Genomic DNA, 20,045 nt, shown 5'->3' with positions numbered 1-20,045 from the left:
TACTGGTCTCCCTTTACTGGTCTCCCTTTACTGGTCTCCCTTTACTGGTCTCCCTTTACTGGTCTCCCTTTACTGGTCTCCCTTTACTGGTCTCCCTTTACTGGTCTCCCTTTACTGGTCTCCCTTTACTGGTCTCCCTTTACTGGTCTCCCTTTACTGGTCTCCCTTTACTGGTCTCCCTTTACTGGTCTCCCTTTACTGGTCTCCCTTTACTGGTCTCCCTTTACTGGTCTCCCTTTACTGGTCTCCCTTTACTGGTCTCCCTTTACTGGTCTCCCTTTACTGGTCTCCCTTTACTGGTCTCCCTTTACTGGTCTCCCTTTACTGGTCTCCCTTTACTGGTCTCCCTTTACTGGTCTCCCTTTACTGGTCTCCCTTTACTGGTCTCCCTTTACTGGTCTCCCTTTACTGGTCTCCCTTTACTGGTCTCCCTTTACTGGTCTCCCTTTACTGGTCTCCCTTTACTGGTCTCCCTTTACTGGTCTCCCTTTACTGGTCTCCCTTTACTGGTCTCCCTTTACTGGTCTCCCTTTACTGGTCTCCCTTTACTGGTCTCCCTTTACTGGTCTCCCTTTACTGGTCTCCCTTTACTGGTCTCCCTTTACTGGTCTCCCTTTACTGGTCTCCCTTTACTGGTCTCCCTTTACTGGTCTCCCTTTACTGGTCTCCCTTTACTGGTCTCCCTTTACTGGTCTCCCTTTACTGGTCTCCCTTTACTGGTCTCCCTTTACTGGTCTCTGCTTTCTGTCCAATACCCTTTCACCTCTTCAACCCTCCCTAGCTTCTTTACCCTCTCACTTTTCCCCTTGATAAATTTTATTTCATCCCCTCCTGCTGTAATTTCCATAAATCAGAAATATGAATACTTCCTGAACCATTGAGTTCCTCCAGCTCATTGTTGCTCAGGCATCTGAAGCTTTTGAGTTTTGTTATAATACTATTGTTTTGTTCTTTCACCAACATTGTGTAAAAGCCTCCTGTCTCCTTGAACCCCATTTTAGATGATTTTTTTTTCCCCTTTGGAAAATGAGCAAGTGATTCCTGCTTATTTACTTTGCTATATCCATACCACCAAAATAAATAATTGTCAAATATTGTATTCCTTTAAATGACCTTGAATTACTTAGTGCCCTGTTGCATGTCTTTGATAGATTCCTAGCATTTTACTGATATTTAATGTTGGAGTACATTTCTCTCTCGTTTTCTCAAATAGTAGTGCAGCCTTTGAAATATTATTGCTAATTAGCATTGCTTCAGATTTTGTTTAAATTCTGTGATGCAGGCCATCAAGCCCTCAATTCCTGAATCGTTTGAAAATGTATACTCTTTTTCCCATCCTTCCCAATGATCTTTCCTCTGAATCCCTTTGAAGAATTCCAAAGATTTGCCATTCTCTGCAAGAAATTCATACAAACATTATTTTTAAATGACTTGTCTCTATAAATTAAGTATAAAACAGTACAGCACAGGAGCAGGCCATTGATCTATTCTAATGAATTACTTTCTGTATGTTAATTACAGGTGTATCAGCAATCATCTTTCAGAAACCCTGTGGGCAGGGCGAAGAGCATCATCAAGGATGCATCTCACCCTAACTATGGACTTCTTTACCCTTCTATCCAATTATTTGTATACAGCATTTTTTTAAACTTCTGGTTGGATGCTAATTGTATTTCATTGGCTTTGTAATTTACTTGGCACAATGACAAAGTTTAATCTAATCTAAATTTGTAAAGTGGTTAGCTTTTTTGGACGGAATTAACTTCAGATTTTGAATTTTGGTCAAAATAACACTCTACTGTAATATTTAAATGTGTGGAATTTTTCTGCAATTATTGTGCAAGTTGTATGTTTCTCTCTGCAGGATCCTGGCAACTGGCTAGGTGGCGATGAAGAGCCATTGACTGGGTTTACCTGGCGAGGTGGATGTGAACGAGAAACAACTGGTATACAAATTTGGAGTGAAGTTTTTGTGATCCCCAAATCTGATGGAAGCCAGGTGTGCTTAACATTGAATTCTACAAAAGATTACATACTACGTGGGTCATGCCCATTATGTATGGGTTTAGTTTTTCTGTCTAGGTGCTGTCTACAGATAGTTAAATTTCTGCTAATCTGTTGTTTTATTTTGAGCTTGTCTCAGCCAGAATGAAGTCAAAAAGCTAAGTCAATTATTTACCATTTTGGGAGGATTACATTTGTAAAAATGGGAATTTATTTTAAAGCATTTAAATTATTTAAGTGCTTTAAATGCTAGTCACCAATTTTTGTTGCTAAAATCCAAAGCTAGCATAGATCCTTGCACTGTTACTTAAAGTTCTCATTACTGAGTTTCCTTGATGTTTGTAAAATCTCATCCCTTGATCGTAGGGTTCCAACATTTGGAAATCTACCCTGAGAATTAAAAGCAAAGAATATATTTTAAAACTGCAGCTAAAATAACTAGTTTATTTACCACCCTCCCTAACTACATCTTATATTAAGGATTCTACTTCAAAAAGCAATGATTTCTGGTCATCATAGAAAACTGTATCCCACAAAAGGTTGATATTCCTGATGTACATTGATGTACCTATCTCGGCTGCACCATTTCATCAGATGCAAGGATCGACAATGAGATAGACAACAGACTCGCCAAGGCAAATAGCGCCTTTGGAAGACTACACAAAAGAGTCTGGAAAAACAACCAACTGAAAAACCTCACAAAGATAAGCGTATACAGAGCCGTTGTCATACCCACACTCCTGTTCGGCTCCGAATCATGGGTCCTCTACCGGCACCACCTACGGCTCCTAGAGCGCTTCCACCAGCGTTGTCTCCGCTCCATCCTCAACATCCATTGGAGCGCTCACACCCCTAACGTCGAGGTACTCGAGATGGCAGAGGTCGACAGCATCGAGTCCACGCTGCTGAAGATCCAGCTGCGCTGGATGGGTCACGTCTCCAGAATGGAGGACCATCGCCTTCCCAAGATCGTATTATATGGCGAGCTCTCCACTGGCCACCGTGACAGAGGTGCACCAAAGAAAAGGTACAAGGACTGCCTAAAGAAATCTCTTGGTGCCTGCCACATTGACCACTGCCAGTGGGCTGATAACGCCTCAAACCGTGCATCTTGGCGCCTCACAGTTTGGCGGGCAGCAGCCTCCTTTGAAGAAGACCGCAGAGCCCACCTCACTGACAAAAGGCAAAGGAGGAAAAACCCAACACCCAACCCCAACCAACCAATTTTCCCTTGCAACCGCTGCAATCGTGTCTGCCTGTCCCGCATCGGACTGGTCAGCCACAAACGAGCCTGCAGCTGACGTGGACTTTTTACCCCCTCCATAAATCTTCGTCCGCGAAGCCAAGCCAAAGAAAGACATTGTGTAATAAACATTATTTTCCTTGAATCAATGAAAACATAATAGTTTTGTTGTCCAACAAAGTAGCATCTAATTGAGAGTAATTGAAACCATCCCTAAAAATAAATGGAACAAATGTCTGCATGTGAAGCAAATGTGAACATTTTTTTTTAGCTAGAACTGTATAATTATCTAATCAAAAGAGATGCAATTGAATTTCACTTGCATGCTCCACTTTAGATATGTGTTTGTATATTACACAGAGTGGTATTTTACTTTACAAGAAAGATCCTATCTATCAGCAGAAGAATTTTGAATAGAGGCTTCTGTAATCCAGGGTTTGAAAATGAACAATTTTGAGGTCCATTCATAAATCATCCTAATTGTGTGCTCCTTTGGCCTCTGGTTTTTGAAACCTAGTTTAGCTGTGAGAAGACTTTTAATCCACAACTTGTATCTGGACAAGTTGCATCTTTGAGTGTCTAAGCAGAATTCCAATTTCTATAAATTTGCAGGCAAAATATTGAATATGCAAGTGATACGAAATAGAACATATCAAAATGTGTATTCTCAACTATTTTTGTCATTAATAATTTTTTTAAAAACTGGACTGTTTTAGTTTGTTGAGTGTTTACAGTTGTTTAGTCCTTTTTGAGACTTGGGTCATTCTACAATACATTCATGAATTACCTTTTAATTCTAATTGTTTTAATAAGCATGCTGTACAGTTTGCTCAGACCAAAATGCAGCCTTCAAAACTAAAGGAAGCTCACTTATTGAAAACTTGAAGATGTTGGACTTGAATAAGCAGATTTTACCTAGGCCAGAGATATTTTTGAAAGAACAAATGAAAGAATAGTATTAATATCCCTGGTGATAAACTGAGACTGGAGTTGCTTAGGATAATGTGAAGAGCTAATGGTCACAATGGCATGATTAATGCCAATTGCAATTGAGTGTAGGTAATCTCTGATTTATGGCTGTAATTGGGACCGAAGGATTGGTTGTATCTCAGAATGGATGCAAGTTGGAATTTTGTGCTCACGCGTGGAATACCGAAGACATAAAGCAAACTTTAGTCAAATGTTGTCCAGGTAGTCTCTGACTTGTGACCGTAATTGGGACCAAGTTAGTTGCAACTCGGGGACCTTGGCCTGCTGCCAGGAGTTGGGACCACTGTACAGTACTTTTAATACAAAATGTTCTTGTACAGTAGTTTTAAAGATTTCTTAAATAAAAATAATTAGTCATGTGTGCAGATGTATATAACTTGTGTAGGTTGGAAGTTGAGGACTACCTGTATTTGACAAACTATAAACAGGGATACAGGGCATGTATGAGCCAAAATGTGCATACGTACTTTGTTAGACGGCATCCCAGGGTCCATTGACTGGGCGCAGCCATCTTTATTCCTGTGCGTGAGTCTTTGGTTGGCACATGCATGGTGGGTTTGTGTATTGGAGTTTGGTTGGCACATGCATGAGTTAAGCACCCTGATGATATTCGTGCTCTTGTACATGCGCCAACCGAAGACTTGTGCATGTGCACAGGAATCAAGAAGGCTCTTCATACTTGCAGAACCTTTTACTGCCTCGTGTATTGTCTTTGTCCTTGAAAATTGTTGAAACAGTGGAATTAGACAATCTATTGGCAAGGGATGGATTTTTCATCTTGCATGCCTACAGAACGGTGTCTGCATGCTGGGCACTAATTACGCATAAATGTTTTTTGCATTTGGTCATATGGATGCAAGTCAGGGATACCTCTATAGATTTCAGGTGATGCTGTAAGCATTAGGGTATAGGGTGTCTACAGTCATTTTCCCTCCTCTTGAATATTGTCATGAGATTTTCTCTGCTTATTTGAAAAAAGTTGTATAAAATCATTAATCATTTTGTAACTTGATCTTGAATGCTGTGGTGAATCATAAAATGGTACAGGACTGGGAGAGCACCTGCTAGTACTTGGTGTTTGTAAGAGCTATCCAGTTAATTGACTCCATCTTTTCAGTGTCCAAGTAATTTTTCCTTGGACTGGTCCAATTTTCCCCTTTGCAAGATGTAAATCTGTTCCTGTTATTTTCTTGCTGTACATTTCAGATCATACATTTGAACATAAAGAACGGGAATTGTCTATAAACAATGTCTGTTAGGGGTTTGGGGGTATATTTTTCATTTGTCCTCTGATACAGAAAATAATTTTCCACTTATTTTCTGCATATTTTCAATATTTTTATTAAATCTCACCATAATGTTTTCAGAACTATGGGAAAAGCACTATTTTCTTAATCTTTTCATACAACTTCATGGTACCAGTGCAATGACTACAAGCTCCAAGATTTTCATATTCATCCTAAAGTTCAGTGGCCAGAGGAAAATGAAGTCAATTAAAGCTTTTAGGGTTTATCATTGGTGTGTAGAGACATACAGTGCAAATTTAAGGGAGCAATGGCTTTCTATTGTACTTCTCAACCTGTTCTTCAGTCTTCAAGGTCTTGTGTGCTTACACCCATTTGATCTCTATTCACTACATTCTAAGTTTGTATTTTAGTCTAGAACCATTAAATCAACACAGCATCCAACCTATGCCAGCTTTTCTTTTCAAGAACAATTTAATGAGTCCTACCACAGTTTTTCCTAGTAACATTCTACTTAGACCTATAGCATGGTACAGCCCATTTTGGCCCAGGAATCTGTGGTGCTCAATTTACACCCCATTAACCTACACCCCAATACATTTTTGAACAGTGGGAGGAAGCTGGAGCCCCCAGAGAAAACCCACGCAGACAGCGGGAGAAGGTACAAACCCCTCAAAGAGTTGGATTCTAACCCTTGTCCAGGCCCGATCACTGGTAAAGGTGTGGCACTAATCACTAACCTTGGGATCTATTTTCCCTTCAATTATGGTTTTGGATGTTTCAAATGGATGGGAAGGGAGGTTAAAATATTTGGGGGGGAGGGTTGGGAAGAAGGATTGAGTAACATTACTAATCAGGGATAATGTCAGAGCTGCAAGAAGGAAGGACATTGCGGAGGGATCGTCAACCGTGTCTGTGTGGGTGGAAGTCAGAAACACGAAAGGGGTGATAAATCCATTGGGTCTAGTTTATAGGCCCCTGAATAGCCTTCAGGACACTGGGGAGCAGATAAGTAGGCAGATTTTGGAATGATGAACAAATAAGTGTTGGAAGTTATGGGAATCTTCAACTTGCCTAATATTGACTGGCACCTCCTTACTGAAAGAGGAATAGATGGGTCAGAATTTTTTAGCAGTATCCAACAAGGATTCCTAACATTGTGAGCAAGCCAGCTAGAGGAGAGGTCATACTGGATCTAGTACTAGGTAATGAACTTGGTCAGCTTGATAAATCTCTCAGTGGGGAAGCATTTTGGTGACAGTGACCACAACACCCTGAGCTTTAGCATTACTGTTGACAGGATGGGAGTAGACAAAATGATAAAAATGTTTAATTGGGGCAGAGCTAGTTAATATGGGGATAGGCAGGAATTGGAGAGAATTAATTGGAACAGATTTTCTTGGGGAAAAGCACACAAGAAATGTGGAGGATGTTTAGGACACTTGCACAGGGTTCTGGATAGATTTATCCCACTGAAGGAAAAGATGGTAGGATAAGTGAACGGTGGTGGACAAGAGGTGAGGCAGCTAGTGAAGAAGGAAGTATACACAAAGTTGAAAAAGCAAAAGTCAGGAAGGACATGGGAGTCCAAATCTGTAGAGGAGTCAAGGTGGCCATGCAGGTTGATAGGGTAGTTGAGGCTTGTGATATGCTGGCCTTCATTAGTCAGAGATTGAGTTAAGAAGTGTAAGGTAATGTTGCAACTCTATAAAATTTTGGTTAAACCACAATTGGAATATTATGTTCAAAAATAAAACCTGAAAGTCTGTAGATACCATGGTTAAAGTAAAAACAAAGCTGGAGAAACCCCGGTTAAACCATGTACTTTATATAGCAAAGATAAAGAGGCATAACCAATGTTTTGAGCTTGAGCCCTTCATCATACCTTGATGAAGGGCTCAAATATTGTCTGGTTGTCTCATTACTGAAAGGATGTGGAAGCTTTAGAGAGAGGAGATTTACTAGGATGATGCCTGGTTTGGACAACATGTCTTGTGAGGCATGGTTTCTCTTTGGAGCAAAGAAGGATGAGAGGTGGCTACAAGATTTAGAGGCAGAGGTAGGGTGGAAAAGCAGCACATTTTTCCCATGGTGACTGTAGCAATTACCAGAGAACATCTGTATAAGGTGAAGGGAGAAAGGTTTGGGGAGTTTTCTTGCACAGGGAATGAGGGGTGCCTAGAATGCATTACCAGAGGTGGTAGTCATTTGGTACAATGGGAACATTGAAAAGACTTAGATAGGTACCCATAGACCCCGACTTACGATGGGGTTCAGGGACTTGCATTGAAAATTGAAATGTTCCTCTGTCTCCCTCGGGAAGGCGGTGGGGGGGGTGGGAGAGAAGGTGACAGTAGGAATCTATCTCTATGCACTGTTTGGAATGAAAATTTCCTTCAAAGAAGGAAAAGCAGCCACATTGATACAGGTAGACCCCAACTTACCTTTAGTCAAAACAGATTCTGACACTTGGAACTTTGAAATATCATGTCGAAACATTGTAAGTTGGGATCTATCTGTATACAGATGCAAGAAAAAGAGGGTTATGGGTGTGAGGTTTAGATTGTTGTAGGTTTATGGAGATTGGCATGACATCATGGACTGAAAAGCCTGTACAGTGCTATCTTTTGTTCTATTACCCAATCTGTTTTAAGATGAATAGTCTCAGTAATTTCTCTGGTCTGGTCTATGTCTGTAAGGAGTTTGTACGTTCTTACCATGAATGCATGGGTTTCCTCAGTGTTCCCAGATTTCCAACACTCGTTCAAAATGTATGGTGTTTGTAGGTTAATTGGTGTATTTGTGTGGCATGGATTTGTGGACCAGTAAGGCCTGTTACTGTGCTATCTATATTAAAATTAAATACAAAAACATCAAAAAATGTTAAATGACATCTCGTAAGGAAAATCCCATTATAAACAAAACAAATTGGCTAGTTCTAATTACTCTTGCTTGTATTTGATGCTATTGATTTAAATTGTACAGGTACACGATCCTTTATCCAGAACCCTTGGGGGACAGTGTGTTCCGAATTTTGGATTTTTTCTGGATTTCGAAAAGCCCACCCAAATTGTGCTGCTGTCTCCCCCAAGCATTGGCCGCCTCTTTTCCTACTTACCGGATTTTGGAGCTTTCTGGATTTTAGATGTCTGGATAAAGGATTGTGTACCTGCATTATTTTGCCTCTTTGTCAAACCAAAAGTCCTATCCTATTTCTCCTGCTAGCTGGTTAGCAGATTTATCCAATTCTCTTAGTTAGCCAAAAGTTCAATATCATAGGCTAATTATGCATGTTATTAATTAATACACTGAGTTAAATGATTTGCAACTGCAATTTCATTTAAAATGTCAAGAAGTTGTATAATTGGAAGACAAATTATTCATAAGCTCTTTAAAGGATTGGACATGATTGGCCAGATAGATTCTTCCTGCATTGTTATTCTGGAATTCTTTGGGGGCAATATTTCCACTGCTATCAATAAATACATGCAGCTTTGACAATCTTTGTTTTAAAATTGTGCCATTGTAGCTGTCAGTCAATAGCCGCTTTCAGGTGAAATAGCTGGGAAAATGCGGCTCCAGAGCTGGCTGTGGGTGTGTGCAAAGTGCTGTTCTGGCACCTGAAAGGACCGCAGCAGGGAGAGGTGCTGCAGGGCAAACGCTGGCTCCTGTCAACTGTGGCTGTAGTCCCGCCCGCTTTCAGGTGCCTAGGGGGAGTGCTCTGAATACACCTACTTGAAGAGGGTTGGGTAAGTACTCCTCGGGTCAGGATTCTCTGCTTTCAGGTGGCCTCACAACTGCTGCATTTGGGTATTTTACGTGGCACGAAAACCAACAAGGTCGGGTCAGATACAGCAATGAGCTCTCTGAACCCTTCTCCATTAACAATGGCGTGAAGCAAGGCTGTGTTCTCGCACCAACCCTCTTTTCAATCTTCTTCAGCATGATGCTGAACCAAGCCATGAAAGACCTCAACAATGAAGACGCTGTTTACATCTGGTACCGCACGGATGGCAGTCTCTTCAATCTGAGGCGCCTGCAAGCTCACACCAAGACACAAGAGCAACTTGTCCATGAACTACTCTTTGCAGACGATGCCGCTTTAGTTGCCCATTCAGAGCCAGCTCTTCAGCGCTTGACGTCCTGTTTTGCGGAAACTGCCAAAATGTTTGGCCTGGAAGTCAGCCTGAAGAAAACTGAGTTCCTCCATCAGCCAGCTCCCCACCATGACTACCAGTCCCCCCACATCTCCATCGGGCACACAAAACTCAAAACGGTCAACCATTTTACCTATCTCGGCTGCACCATTTCATCAGATGCAAGGATCGACAACGAGATAGACAACAGACTCGCCAAGGCAAATAGCGCCTTTGGAAGACTACACAAAAGAGTCTGGAAAAACAACCAACTGAAAAACCTCACAAAGATAAGCGTATACAGAGCCGTTGTCATACCCACACTCCTGTTCGGCTCCGAATCATGGGTCCTCTACCGGCATCACCTACGGCTCCTTGAACGCTTCCACCAGCGTTGTCTCCGCTCCATCCTCAACATTCATTGGAGCGCTTTCATCCCTAACGTCGAAGTACTCGAGATGGCAGAGGTCGACAGCATCGAGTCCACGCTGCTGAAGATCCAGCTGCGCTGGGTGGTTCACGTCTCCAGAATAGAGGACCATCGCCTTCCCAAGATCGTGTTATATGGCGAGCTCTCCACTGGCCACCGTGACAGAGGTGCACCAAAGAAAAGGTACAAGGACTGCCTAAAGAAATCTCTTGGTGCCTGCCACATTGACCACCGCCAGTTGGCTGGTATCGCCTCAAACCGTGCATCTTGGCACCTCACAGTTTGGCGGGCAGCAACCTCCTTTGAAGAAGACCGCAGAGCCCACCTCACTGACAAAAGGCAAAGGAGGAAAAACCCAACACCCAACCCCAACCAACCAATTTTCCGCTGCAACCGTGTCTGCCTGTCCCGCATCGGACTTGTCAGCCACCAACGAGCCTGCAGCTGACGTGGACATTTTACCCCCTCAATAAATCTTCGTCCGCGAAGCCAAGCCAAAGATATTGGGGTATTCTGGCCACCTGAAAAAGGCTATTGAAATTCCATTGACCTATGTTGTATTGAGCTTAGAAATATTTTTAAATTCTGCAGAAGGTAACAAACATTACCCAAGTCCCATCATAGGATCCTATTTCTTGTCCATTGAAAACAACTATGTGAGATGCTGCCTCATATAATTACTATCACCCTGCTCACAATCTTTCTGCTGCTTCAGGAAGGTACAGAAGCCTAAAGTCCACCTCTGATTCCAATAAGTTTTTTCCCCCCAGTGGCTATCAGTGGCTTGAACCTTCCTTTATTGAAATGCTACTTATTTTATGTGCTAAATATTTCATTCATTATTTCTTTTTATTTGGTAATTTAGAACATAACACCACAATGCGGGCCTTTCGGTGCCAATATTGTCAACTTATTTAAACCTGCTCCATGACAATCTAATTTCCCTTCCTCACACCCATAATCCTCTATTTAATGCATCTTGATTTTTCCCCAAAATACCTGTTTCTCTGCAGCAAGCAAGGATTTCAGTGAATGTGTTCATTGTATTTCTATGTATGACAATAAATGTCCCATTTCATAGTCCAAAATACACACTATTTTCATGCATGCTGTTTATATAAAAGGGGGCAGCTTCAAATTGTAATTATTTTCTTCCAGGTTGCAGTCCTTTTAATGGATACTCAGGGGGCCTTTGACAGCCAATCAACCATAAGAGACTGTGCTACTGTTTTTGCTCTTAGCACCATGACGAGTTCTGTTCAGGTAAAGGTTAAATTTCAAACTGCTTATTAGTAATGATGTTCACAATCATTGGATTGTCTGATGTTTATGTAGGCATTTTTCATAAGACGGCTGATTTTAATGTTCTTGGGTAGAATAAAAATTGAGTTACTATATTGAATCAAGTCTTGGTAATTTCTCAAATTGTGCATAGGTGACTGGAAAAATCAAGTCAAAATTATCTGAAATGTTTTGGCTGAAGTGGAGATGAGTAATAACTTTTTCAGAATTGTGCCTTGAAAGAAAAAGACACAAGACGGGACCATTTTATCCAGAAAATCGGCCATAAGAATGATCGACCAAAAACCTCATGGGCTGCTATGATGATGAAAATGTTTTAATTTCTAGGTATACAATTTATCTCAGAACATTCAAGAAGATGATCTGCAACATTTGCAGGTATGGTGCTTTGATTTGCAGGGACATCGTAATGTATCATGTTTTAAGTTTTTAAAAAAAAATATTTTGATACAACCATCCCTGTATGTTGTCTCCACATATTCAGAATTTATTGTCATGAACACGTCACAAAATTTGTTGTGCACATATTGTGATAAATTGCATTCAAAAATGGTGCAAAATAAGATAGTGAGGTAGTGTCTGTTGTTCATTGTCCATTCTGAAATCTGATGAAAGAGGGGAAGAAGCTGTCCTTGTGCCGCTGAGTGCTTGTCTTTAGGCTCCTGTATCATGATGGTAGTAGTGTAAAGAGGGCATGGCATGGATGGTGAGGGTTCTTGAGAGAACTGCTTTCTTAAGACACCATCTCTTGGAGTGAAGGCTGATGCTCATGATGATGGTGGCTGAGTTCACAACTTTAATTTTTTTTCCCTGTCCTGTGCATTGCCATCTCTATAGATTATACAACCAGTCAGAATGCTTTCCACTATACACCTGTAGGAATTTTGCTGGTCTTTGGTTAAAGACAAAATCTCTTCTAACTCCTCATGAAGTATAGCCACTGCCAAACCTTCATGATTGCATTGACACAGAGGCCTAGGATAGATCTTCAGAGATGCTATACCCATGAATTTGAAGTTCTTGACCTTCTGCACTGCTGAGGTGTAGACCATGTTCTGATTTCCCACACTTGAAGTGCCCAATCTGCTCCTTCATTTTGCTAACTTTGAGTGCAAAGTTATGACACAGTTCAATTAGCTGATCTGTCTCCCTCCTGTGCGCTTCATTATTGCTGTCTGAGGACTGTGGTTATCGGCAAACTTGTGGATAGCATTTGAATTGTGCCTAGCTGCACAGTCATGGGTGTAGAGAAAATGGACCAGTGAGCTAAGCATTATCCTTGAGGTGCACTTTTGTTGATTGTCAGTGAGAAGGAAATGTTGTTTCCAATTTATACTGACTGTGGTCTTCCAATGAGGAAGTCAAGAATCCAGTTGCAGAGGCCCAGTTTTTGGAACTTGTTGACTTGGTATGATGGTGTTGAAAGCTGTGGTGTCTTCAATGAAGAGTAGCCTGATCTACTTGTTGCTGTTATCTACGTGATCCAGGGCTGAGTGGAAAGCCAGTGATATTGCATCTGCTATGGAGCAATCGTGACATTAGGTGATTTGCAGTGGGATAGATCTTGGGTATGAGTTAATTTGGCATTTCATCACTAGATGAAATTGCTACTTGGTGATGGTCATTGACCCAGCTCACTCTGCTGTTTCTGGGCACAGAATAATTGATGCCCTTTTTGGAGCAGGTGTGTTTCTCCAACTGTAGCATTGAGAAATTGAAAATGTCCATGAACACTCCTGCAATTTGTTGGCAGATTTTCAGTACCTGCTAGGTATGCCATCGGGCTGACCCTGTGTGAGGATCCTCTGGAAGGATGTTCTGATGTTGGCCTTTGGGACAGTTATCACATCGTTGTTGGCTTCTGGTAGTGGGGTGGGGGGAGAGAGGGGTGTCCTCATAGGTACAGTTGAGATCTCTTTTTCAAAGTGAACATAAGGTATTTAGCCCATTGGGTAGTGAAGCATCACAGCCATTTATGGTGTTCAGCCTCACCTTGTAGCATGTAATAGCATGCAATCTCTGCCTTAGCTAGAGAGTATCTGACTCTGTCCCTAGCTTTCCTCTGAATTGCCTCTTTGTTGCTAAGATGGCCTTCCATAGGTTGTATCTGGACTTTCTGTAGAAATCTGGATTGTTGTCCTTGAATGCCATGCCATCTATCTTGCTGTCAGATTGTGAGTTTTTGATTCATTCTCTGCTTGGGATAATCCAAGTATATATGCGTGGGCACATACTTAACCACAAGTTTGAGGATAAGTCCTTTAATATAGTCTAGTCTACCAATTCAAAGCAGTCCTGCAAGCATTCCTCTGCCTCTCTCAACCATACTTTCATTGTCTTCACCATTTGTGCTGTAGTCCTCCATCTACACCAGGAGTAGATGTACAGCCAGGTGATCAGACTTACTGAAGTGTGGTCATGGCATGGCTTAGTAACCATTCTTCATGCTGGTGTAGCCATTGTCAAGTGTATTGGCTCCTCTAGTTTCGTAAGTGACGTTGGTTTTATTTTGTTAGGCTTCGATGGCTTGGTTGAAGACCCCTACAATGATCAGGAAGGCTTTGGGGTGTGCTGTCTTATGGCTGCTGATCACTGCTCAGCCTGTCCAGTGCTTGCCTGATTTTAGCCTTGGGCTGTATGTGGGATGATGGTGGTGAACTCCCTTGGCAAGTAGAATGGGCAACACTAGATCACCAGACATCCAGGTCAGGGAGCTGGACTGGCATATAACCATGTTTTTGCATCACAATGAATTGATGACACAACCCTTCCTCTTCTGGGTTTTTCCTGATACTGGTGTCCAGTCCATCAAATAGAGGGTGAAGCCTTTGGGCTGTAGTACTGTATCCGGAATAGCTCAGTTCAGCCATATTTGGGTGAAGCACATCACATAGTCCTTCTACTGCTGAGTTCATCCAGTTTATTTTCCAAGGGTTGTATGTTGGTCAGGAGCATGGTCGGGAGCAGAATTGTCGGGGCCTGGAGTCTTAGTTTGACCTATAGCCCTCACTGCAACGGTGTGGTCGGGTCTTCTTTAACTGGGCTATAGGTTAGTTCTTTGTCTCTCCTGTGGTCTTTGAATAGCCCATGCGCTAGCATCTCCCATGGCTTTTAAATAGACCATGGATTGGCTGTTCAAATTGCCCTTTGTCTTTGAATGGCCCGTCTGCTTGTGTGCTGGCTGTTTGAATCTGCCTGTGTTTGTCAATCCCGACAATCACTGATCTACCAAAGACCTTACTACAGCGTTACTGGTAAGTTGGTTCCTGTGGCTGTGGGTTTGAATTGTAATAGTTCTGAATGGGAATGTGATGACTCCCATCGGAGCTACACACAGTTGCTGCTGTATGCTGCCATCTCTACCACTGTTTCAGCCTCTCTCCCCCACAGGACCCCCCCCTCCCCCACCCCCCTCCCCAAAGAGAAATATCACCTTGCACTCTGGTCTCTTCAGGCTGTATGTCAGTGCAAGTTGCTCTACATTTAGTTGATCATGGGTATTAGAGAAGTCTATATTGATGGTGTCTAATTGAAGACTTTCATAACAGAATTTAAAGTGTTGATCCTCCAATTTGCGGGTGACCTTAATTTGGCAGTACGAGGCCATAGAAAAACATGTCATTGTATGGTATTAGTGTGGTTGGCCACTGGGAGGTATTTGAAGTTGCAGCAGACAGAGCGAAGATGCTCAAACAATCTGCAGCTCTGCTTCTAGTCTTCTCTCTATAGGAAAGGTCACATTGGGAGCACTGGATGCAGTAAATTACCCCTATAGGTTCAAATGATATTGCTTCATTTAGAAGGACTGTTTGGAGCCCTGAATAGTGGTGAAGGAGGAGGTGCGTGTAGCATGTGGAGAAAGGTTTATAAAAGATGTCTTATAGGTAGTTTTTGTCTATTTCAAGAGACTGAAAGATTGAGAAAGGGGAGAGATGGAGGAAATGAATTTGAGGTCAGTGTGGAATTTGGCAGCAAAGTGGATAAAGTTGACCAGCTCATTGTGTTCAGGAGACTGCATCAATGCAGTTGTCAATGTAACAGGAAGAGTTGAGGAACCTTGCTAGTGTAGGCTTGCAGCATACATTGTTGCTCCAAATATGCAATGAAAAGGCCAGTATATCTGGGACCCATGCAAGTACCTTTGACTTGGGGAAAGTGAGAGAACCAAAAGAAGTTATTGAAGGTGAGTTCTGCCAGACAGGTGGGTGGTGGAGAGAAACTAGTTAGGTTTCTTGTTAGAAGGAGTGATGAACCACAAGACCTTCTTTATGATGGAAGTGTTTAATGACTGGACATCCATAGTGAAAATGAAGTGGTCCAGCCCAGGAAACAGTTTGAGGTTTTGGAGGGCACATGAGGTATATTAGACGTTGGTGCGAAGGGACTGGACCAAGGTGGGAAAAAATGGAGTCTAGGTATGATGATACAGGTTCAGTGGGGCAAAAGCATGAGGAGACTATGGGTCTACTGGGACAGTTGGGGTTGTGGATCTTATAGGAGATGTTACTGGGTAGTGTGGGTTGGGAAACAGGGTATATGCTGTGGAAGGAAGACTGCTGGAAGTGATGAGGTCCGTAATGGTGCAGGAGATGATGGCACAAGTATGGAGCTTGGATGCATCTTGAACAATTTGACCTCTTCACTGTAATCCAGTGACTTGAGTGGATTACTGCTGCAAGTGATGTACAGGTCCCTTTGCCTGTTTATTGTGGATGCCATGCCATTTTGTAATAGTGCCAGAGGAAAATACATTTTTGATGCAGATTAGGATGGTGCCAATCCCTAAGGCTATAATTGACATTAAGGCATCTGTGTAAATCCTCCCAATTAATCTCCAAAGATAAATTTTCTCTTGAGGTTGCATTTTGGGACTATTTAATTTGCTTCTCTCCTGTTGACATTTATTGTTATCAGATGAATAATGCACTCAATCATATTCTAAAGCAGTCTGGCTAGTCTGCAAATTTGAACACTTTTTAATCAACTGCTCTTTGACTTTATTAATTTTATTGTAGCTACTTTTGGCCTTTTAACCTTCATTCTGATAAGTGCACTACCTGCATTTAATTTCCTCTGATTTCAGGACCCTCATACCATTCAATCCTTTTGTATACTATTAATTTTCTTTCTCACTTTGACTCTTGGTCACTCATGCTTGCCATTTATCTAAATGGCTATGGAGCTCTAATTTCACATGTGGACATAACATTTCCACCAGTTTATTTGGTAATTGTTGATTTCCTAACCAAGGTTGTAGTAATGTAATTTACCATAAAACTCAACAGCTGGCTTAGAAGAATATTGTTGAATTCACTCTCAGCACTGACAACTTGTAAAATGTAGGCTTGGCTTTTTTAACATTTTAAAATGAGATACAAGCATTCACATCTTTCACAATATTCTACCCATGAAGAGACCAGGTCAGACTTGTGGTAACCCAGGACCAATGTTCAAGCAGAGATAGATTCCTGTGGTGTTCCATGACTTAGAGTTGCATCCTGTTTTCAGGACCAATCTATCTCTTGTTTCCCCTCTTCTTTCCACCCCCCCCCCCCCCCCCTTAAATGATGCGGTTTCATTTTGTCTAGTTCAGCTACAACTAATTTCTTCTACCAAGTTGAGCTATCACCTCCCATTTTCCCCACACCAATATATAACATTGTAATTATCAGTACTGAACTGATTGGTTAGAGGATTGTGGGATTGATTACTTCTGTCAGTACATTCAAGGATTCCATTCTCCTTATGGGTTTAGTGGTCTTGTGACCCACATCAGTTGGATATTTCTCACTTAGCTAAGCTTTTTTGTACTATTGAAGTGGGTGCCTAGAAAAATGAAAAATTTGTTTTATAGGTGTTTTCAAAGCAAATAGCTTTTTCCTTGTCTTATCATATTTTGCATGAGCTGACTCTAGCATTTGTTTTATTTTTCTTCGAAGCAATTCCTGATTCAAAATTCTGTAAGTCTCAACAATTCTCTCCTTAATTTGACTTTGTTGTCCTCCTTGTACTTTTGCATTCTCTGATCTTCAGGCCATCATCCACTCCTATGTGGTCACTTCCAGCAAGCCATTCTTTTAGTCTATGATAGTGATTTTTTTTTTCTCTTTGACTGCCAAAAAGGAAAGTCTTTGAGTCCAGAGAAGTTATTCTGGACAGAAGTGGATGTCTGTACTTGGGGTGGATTGTGGGAAGGGGAGGGGTCATATAGAGATCAGAAACTTGCTGGAAAGCTATGATGCAGGTAAATGGGTTCTGTCTGTGATGTTGATTTCTAGCACATTTAAGATATCTGCACATTTTTGAGCCCTTTAAAAGTTGGTAATTATTAATTAGCATCTGTGTTGTAGTTGTAATTTTAAATTGAATATGAAAATGGTGCTCTTAATAATTGCACAACTTTTTGTCCTCTTGTAGCTCTTTACAGAATATGGCCGGCTGGCTATGGAAGAAGTGTATCAAAAGCCCTTTCAGGTTTGGTATATTTTTATGAAATATGACTACTGAAATCATATTTGTATCACCTAAATTCTTGCCTTTGTGCATCTATTGTCTAAACTCAGATTTTTGTTTGGGTTCCTAAGAATTTACAATGGCTGACTGAGAGGCTTTTTGAGATATTAAATGTGTCAACTGTACAAAGTGAAGGGAAGAAAATTTAGGGGAGACATCAGGGATAAGTTTTTCCTCAGTTGTGGGTGCCTGGAATGCCTTGCCGGGGTGATGGAGGCTAAAACATTATAGGCATTTAAGAGAATCAGACTGGCACTTGCATGAAAGAAAAATGGAGGTTTGAGGTAGGAAAGGTTTAACATTTTTTGGTAGAAATATATAGGTCAACGTAACATGGAGGGCTGAAAGACGTGTACTGTGCCCCATATTTCTGGATTTCTTGAGTGTAAAACAGTGGGTATTGTGGCAAAGCAAATGCTAACATTGTTAAAAACAATTGTCCTGAATGTTGACTGTTAATATAAAATTATAACTGCCAAAATGTTTGGCCTGGAAGTCAGCCTGAAGAAAACTGAGGTCCTCCATCAGCCAGCTCCCCACCATGACTACCAGCCCCCCCACATCTCCATCGGGCACACAAAACTCAAAACGGTCAACCAGTTTACCTATCTCGGCTGCACCATTTCATCAGATGCAAGGATCGACAATGAGATAGACAACAGACTCGCCAAGGCAAATAGCGCCTTTGGAAGACTACACAAAAGAGTCTGGAAAAACAACCAACTGAAAAACCTCACAAAGATAAGCGTATACAGAGCCGTTGTCATACCCACACTCCTGTTCGGCTCCGAATCATGGGTCCTCTACCGGCACCACCTACGGCTCCTAGAACGCTTCCACCAGCGTTGTCTCCGCTCCATCCTCAACATCCATTGGAGCGCTTTCATCCCTAACGTCGAAGTACTCGAGATGGCAGAGGTCGACAGCATCGAGTCCACGCTGCTGAAGATCCAGCTGCGCTGGATGGGTCACGTCTCCAGAATGGAGGACCATCGCCTTCCCAAGATCGTGTTATATGGCGAGCTCTCCACTGGCCACCGTGACAGAGGTGCACCAAAGAAAAGGTACAAGGACTGCCTAAAGAAATCTCTTGGTGCCTGCCACATTGACCACCGCCAATGGGCTGATAACGCCTCAAACCGTGCATCTTGGCGCCTCACAGTTTGGCGGGCAGCAACCTCCTTTGAAGAAGACCGCAGAGCCCACCTCACTGACAAAAGGCAAAGGAGGAAAAACCCAACACCCAACCCCAACCAACCAATTTTCCCCTGCAACCGCTGCAACCGTGTCTGCCTGTCCCGCATCGGACTTGTCAGCCACAAACGAGCCTGCAGCTGACGTGGACTTTTTACCCCCTCCATAAATCTTCGTCCGCGAAGCCAAGCCAAAGAGAAAGAAAATAACTTTATACAGTAAATCCCCAGGTATCCAGCAAATGAGAATTGGTAAATGCAGGATGAGTGAATTTTGCTTGAGTCTGCGTGTTGTGTGAATAGAGAACTAACGGCAAGGCTCGCCAATTTTAAACCTTTTTTATGCATTTTCACAATTTTATTTTCCTGCCAGTTGCTTGAGGTTGCTGGTTGCTTAAATTCTGGATAACAGATTTTACTGTAGTTTAAGACTACTAGATACTGCCTTGATGTTTAAAATAATCTTTAATAGTGAATAGTAGAAAAGCAAAAGGTTATATCTTGTAAAGGTTAAAACCTTGTGTTTTTGATTTGTAGTTTTATGACTATCCCTTTAAGTAAGAATTATTTGTAGTGCTTCCATAGTTACAATGTTGTCGTAATATTAGGGCATACGGGGAACATACTCTCATTCTTTGGAGAATTATGACAGATATAAGCTCTTGAGGTGCTTTTATTTGAATTCATATTTTTGATTTAATAATTTCTTGTTATTTTATATAGTTATGACTTTAAATATATCCAAAAGCTTTGTTTACTCATTGTTATGAAAATCTAAATGCAGTTATGCAAAATGTTTATTTCCTTTATCAACAAATTAAAGTTACTTACAGCTGCAAATATGAAATTTGATTCATTGGAAATAAGATAGTAATTCTGAATATCATCGCTTACATTTCTGTGAAGATGCCATGTTTTGAAATTGGGAAATACGAGAACTTGGAAAATGTCATCTATATACCTTGGATGCAGATTTTTTGTTCTTCTAAT

General features: G+C 41.5%; 1 protein-coding gene across 6 annotated transcripts in view; it reads left to right on the top strand.

Annotated features, from left to right (window-relative positions):
• Positions 1–20,045, top strand: part of atl2 (atlastin GTPase 2) — a 95,593-nt gene that overhangs the window by 43,730 nt on the left and 31,818 nt on the right. For 5 of the 6 annotated variants that reach the window (XM_069931898.1, XM_069931902.1, XM_069931904.1 and 2 more), the window contains exons 3-6: positions 1,865–1,999; positions 11,206–11,310; positions 11,677–11,727; positions 17,767–17,823. In XM_069931898.1, the coding sequence (XP_069787999.1) occupies positions 1,865–1,999; positions 11,206–11,310; positions 11,677–11,727; positions 17,767–17,823 (348 nt within the window). The remainder of the gene's footprint in view (positions 1–1,864; positions 2,000–11,205; positions 11,311–11,676; positions 11,728–17,766; positions 17,824–20,045) is intronic. The other variant, XM_069931901.1, reaches the window with a different exon arrangement.

The sequence above is a fragment of the Narcine bancroftii genome, chromosome 4, assembly GCF_036971445.1.
Source record: "Narcine bancroftii isolate sNarBan1 chromosome 4, sNarBan1.hap1, whole genome shotgun sequence".
NCBI classification, from domain to species: domain Eukaryota; kingdom Metazoa; phylum Chordata; class Chondrichthyes; order Torpediniformes; family Narcinidae; genus Narcine; species Narcine bancroftii.
The sequence above is the reverse complement of the archived record's forward strand: the minus strand, read 5'-3'. Positions and strand labels throughout refer to the sequence as shown.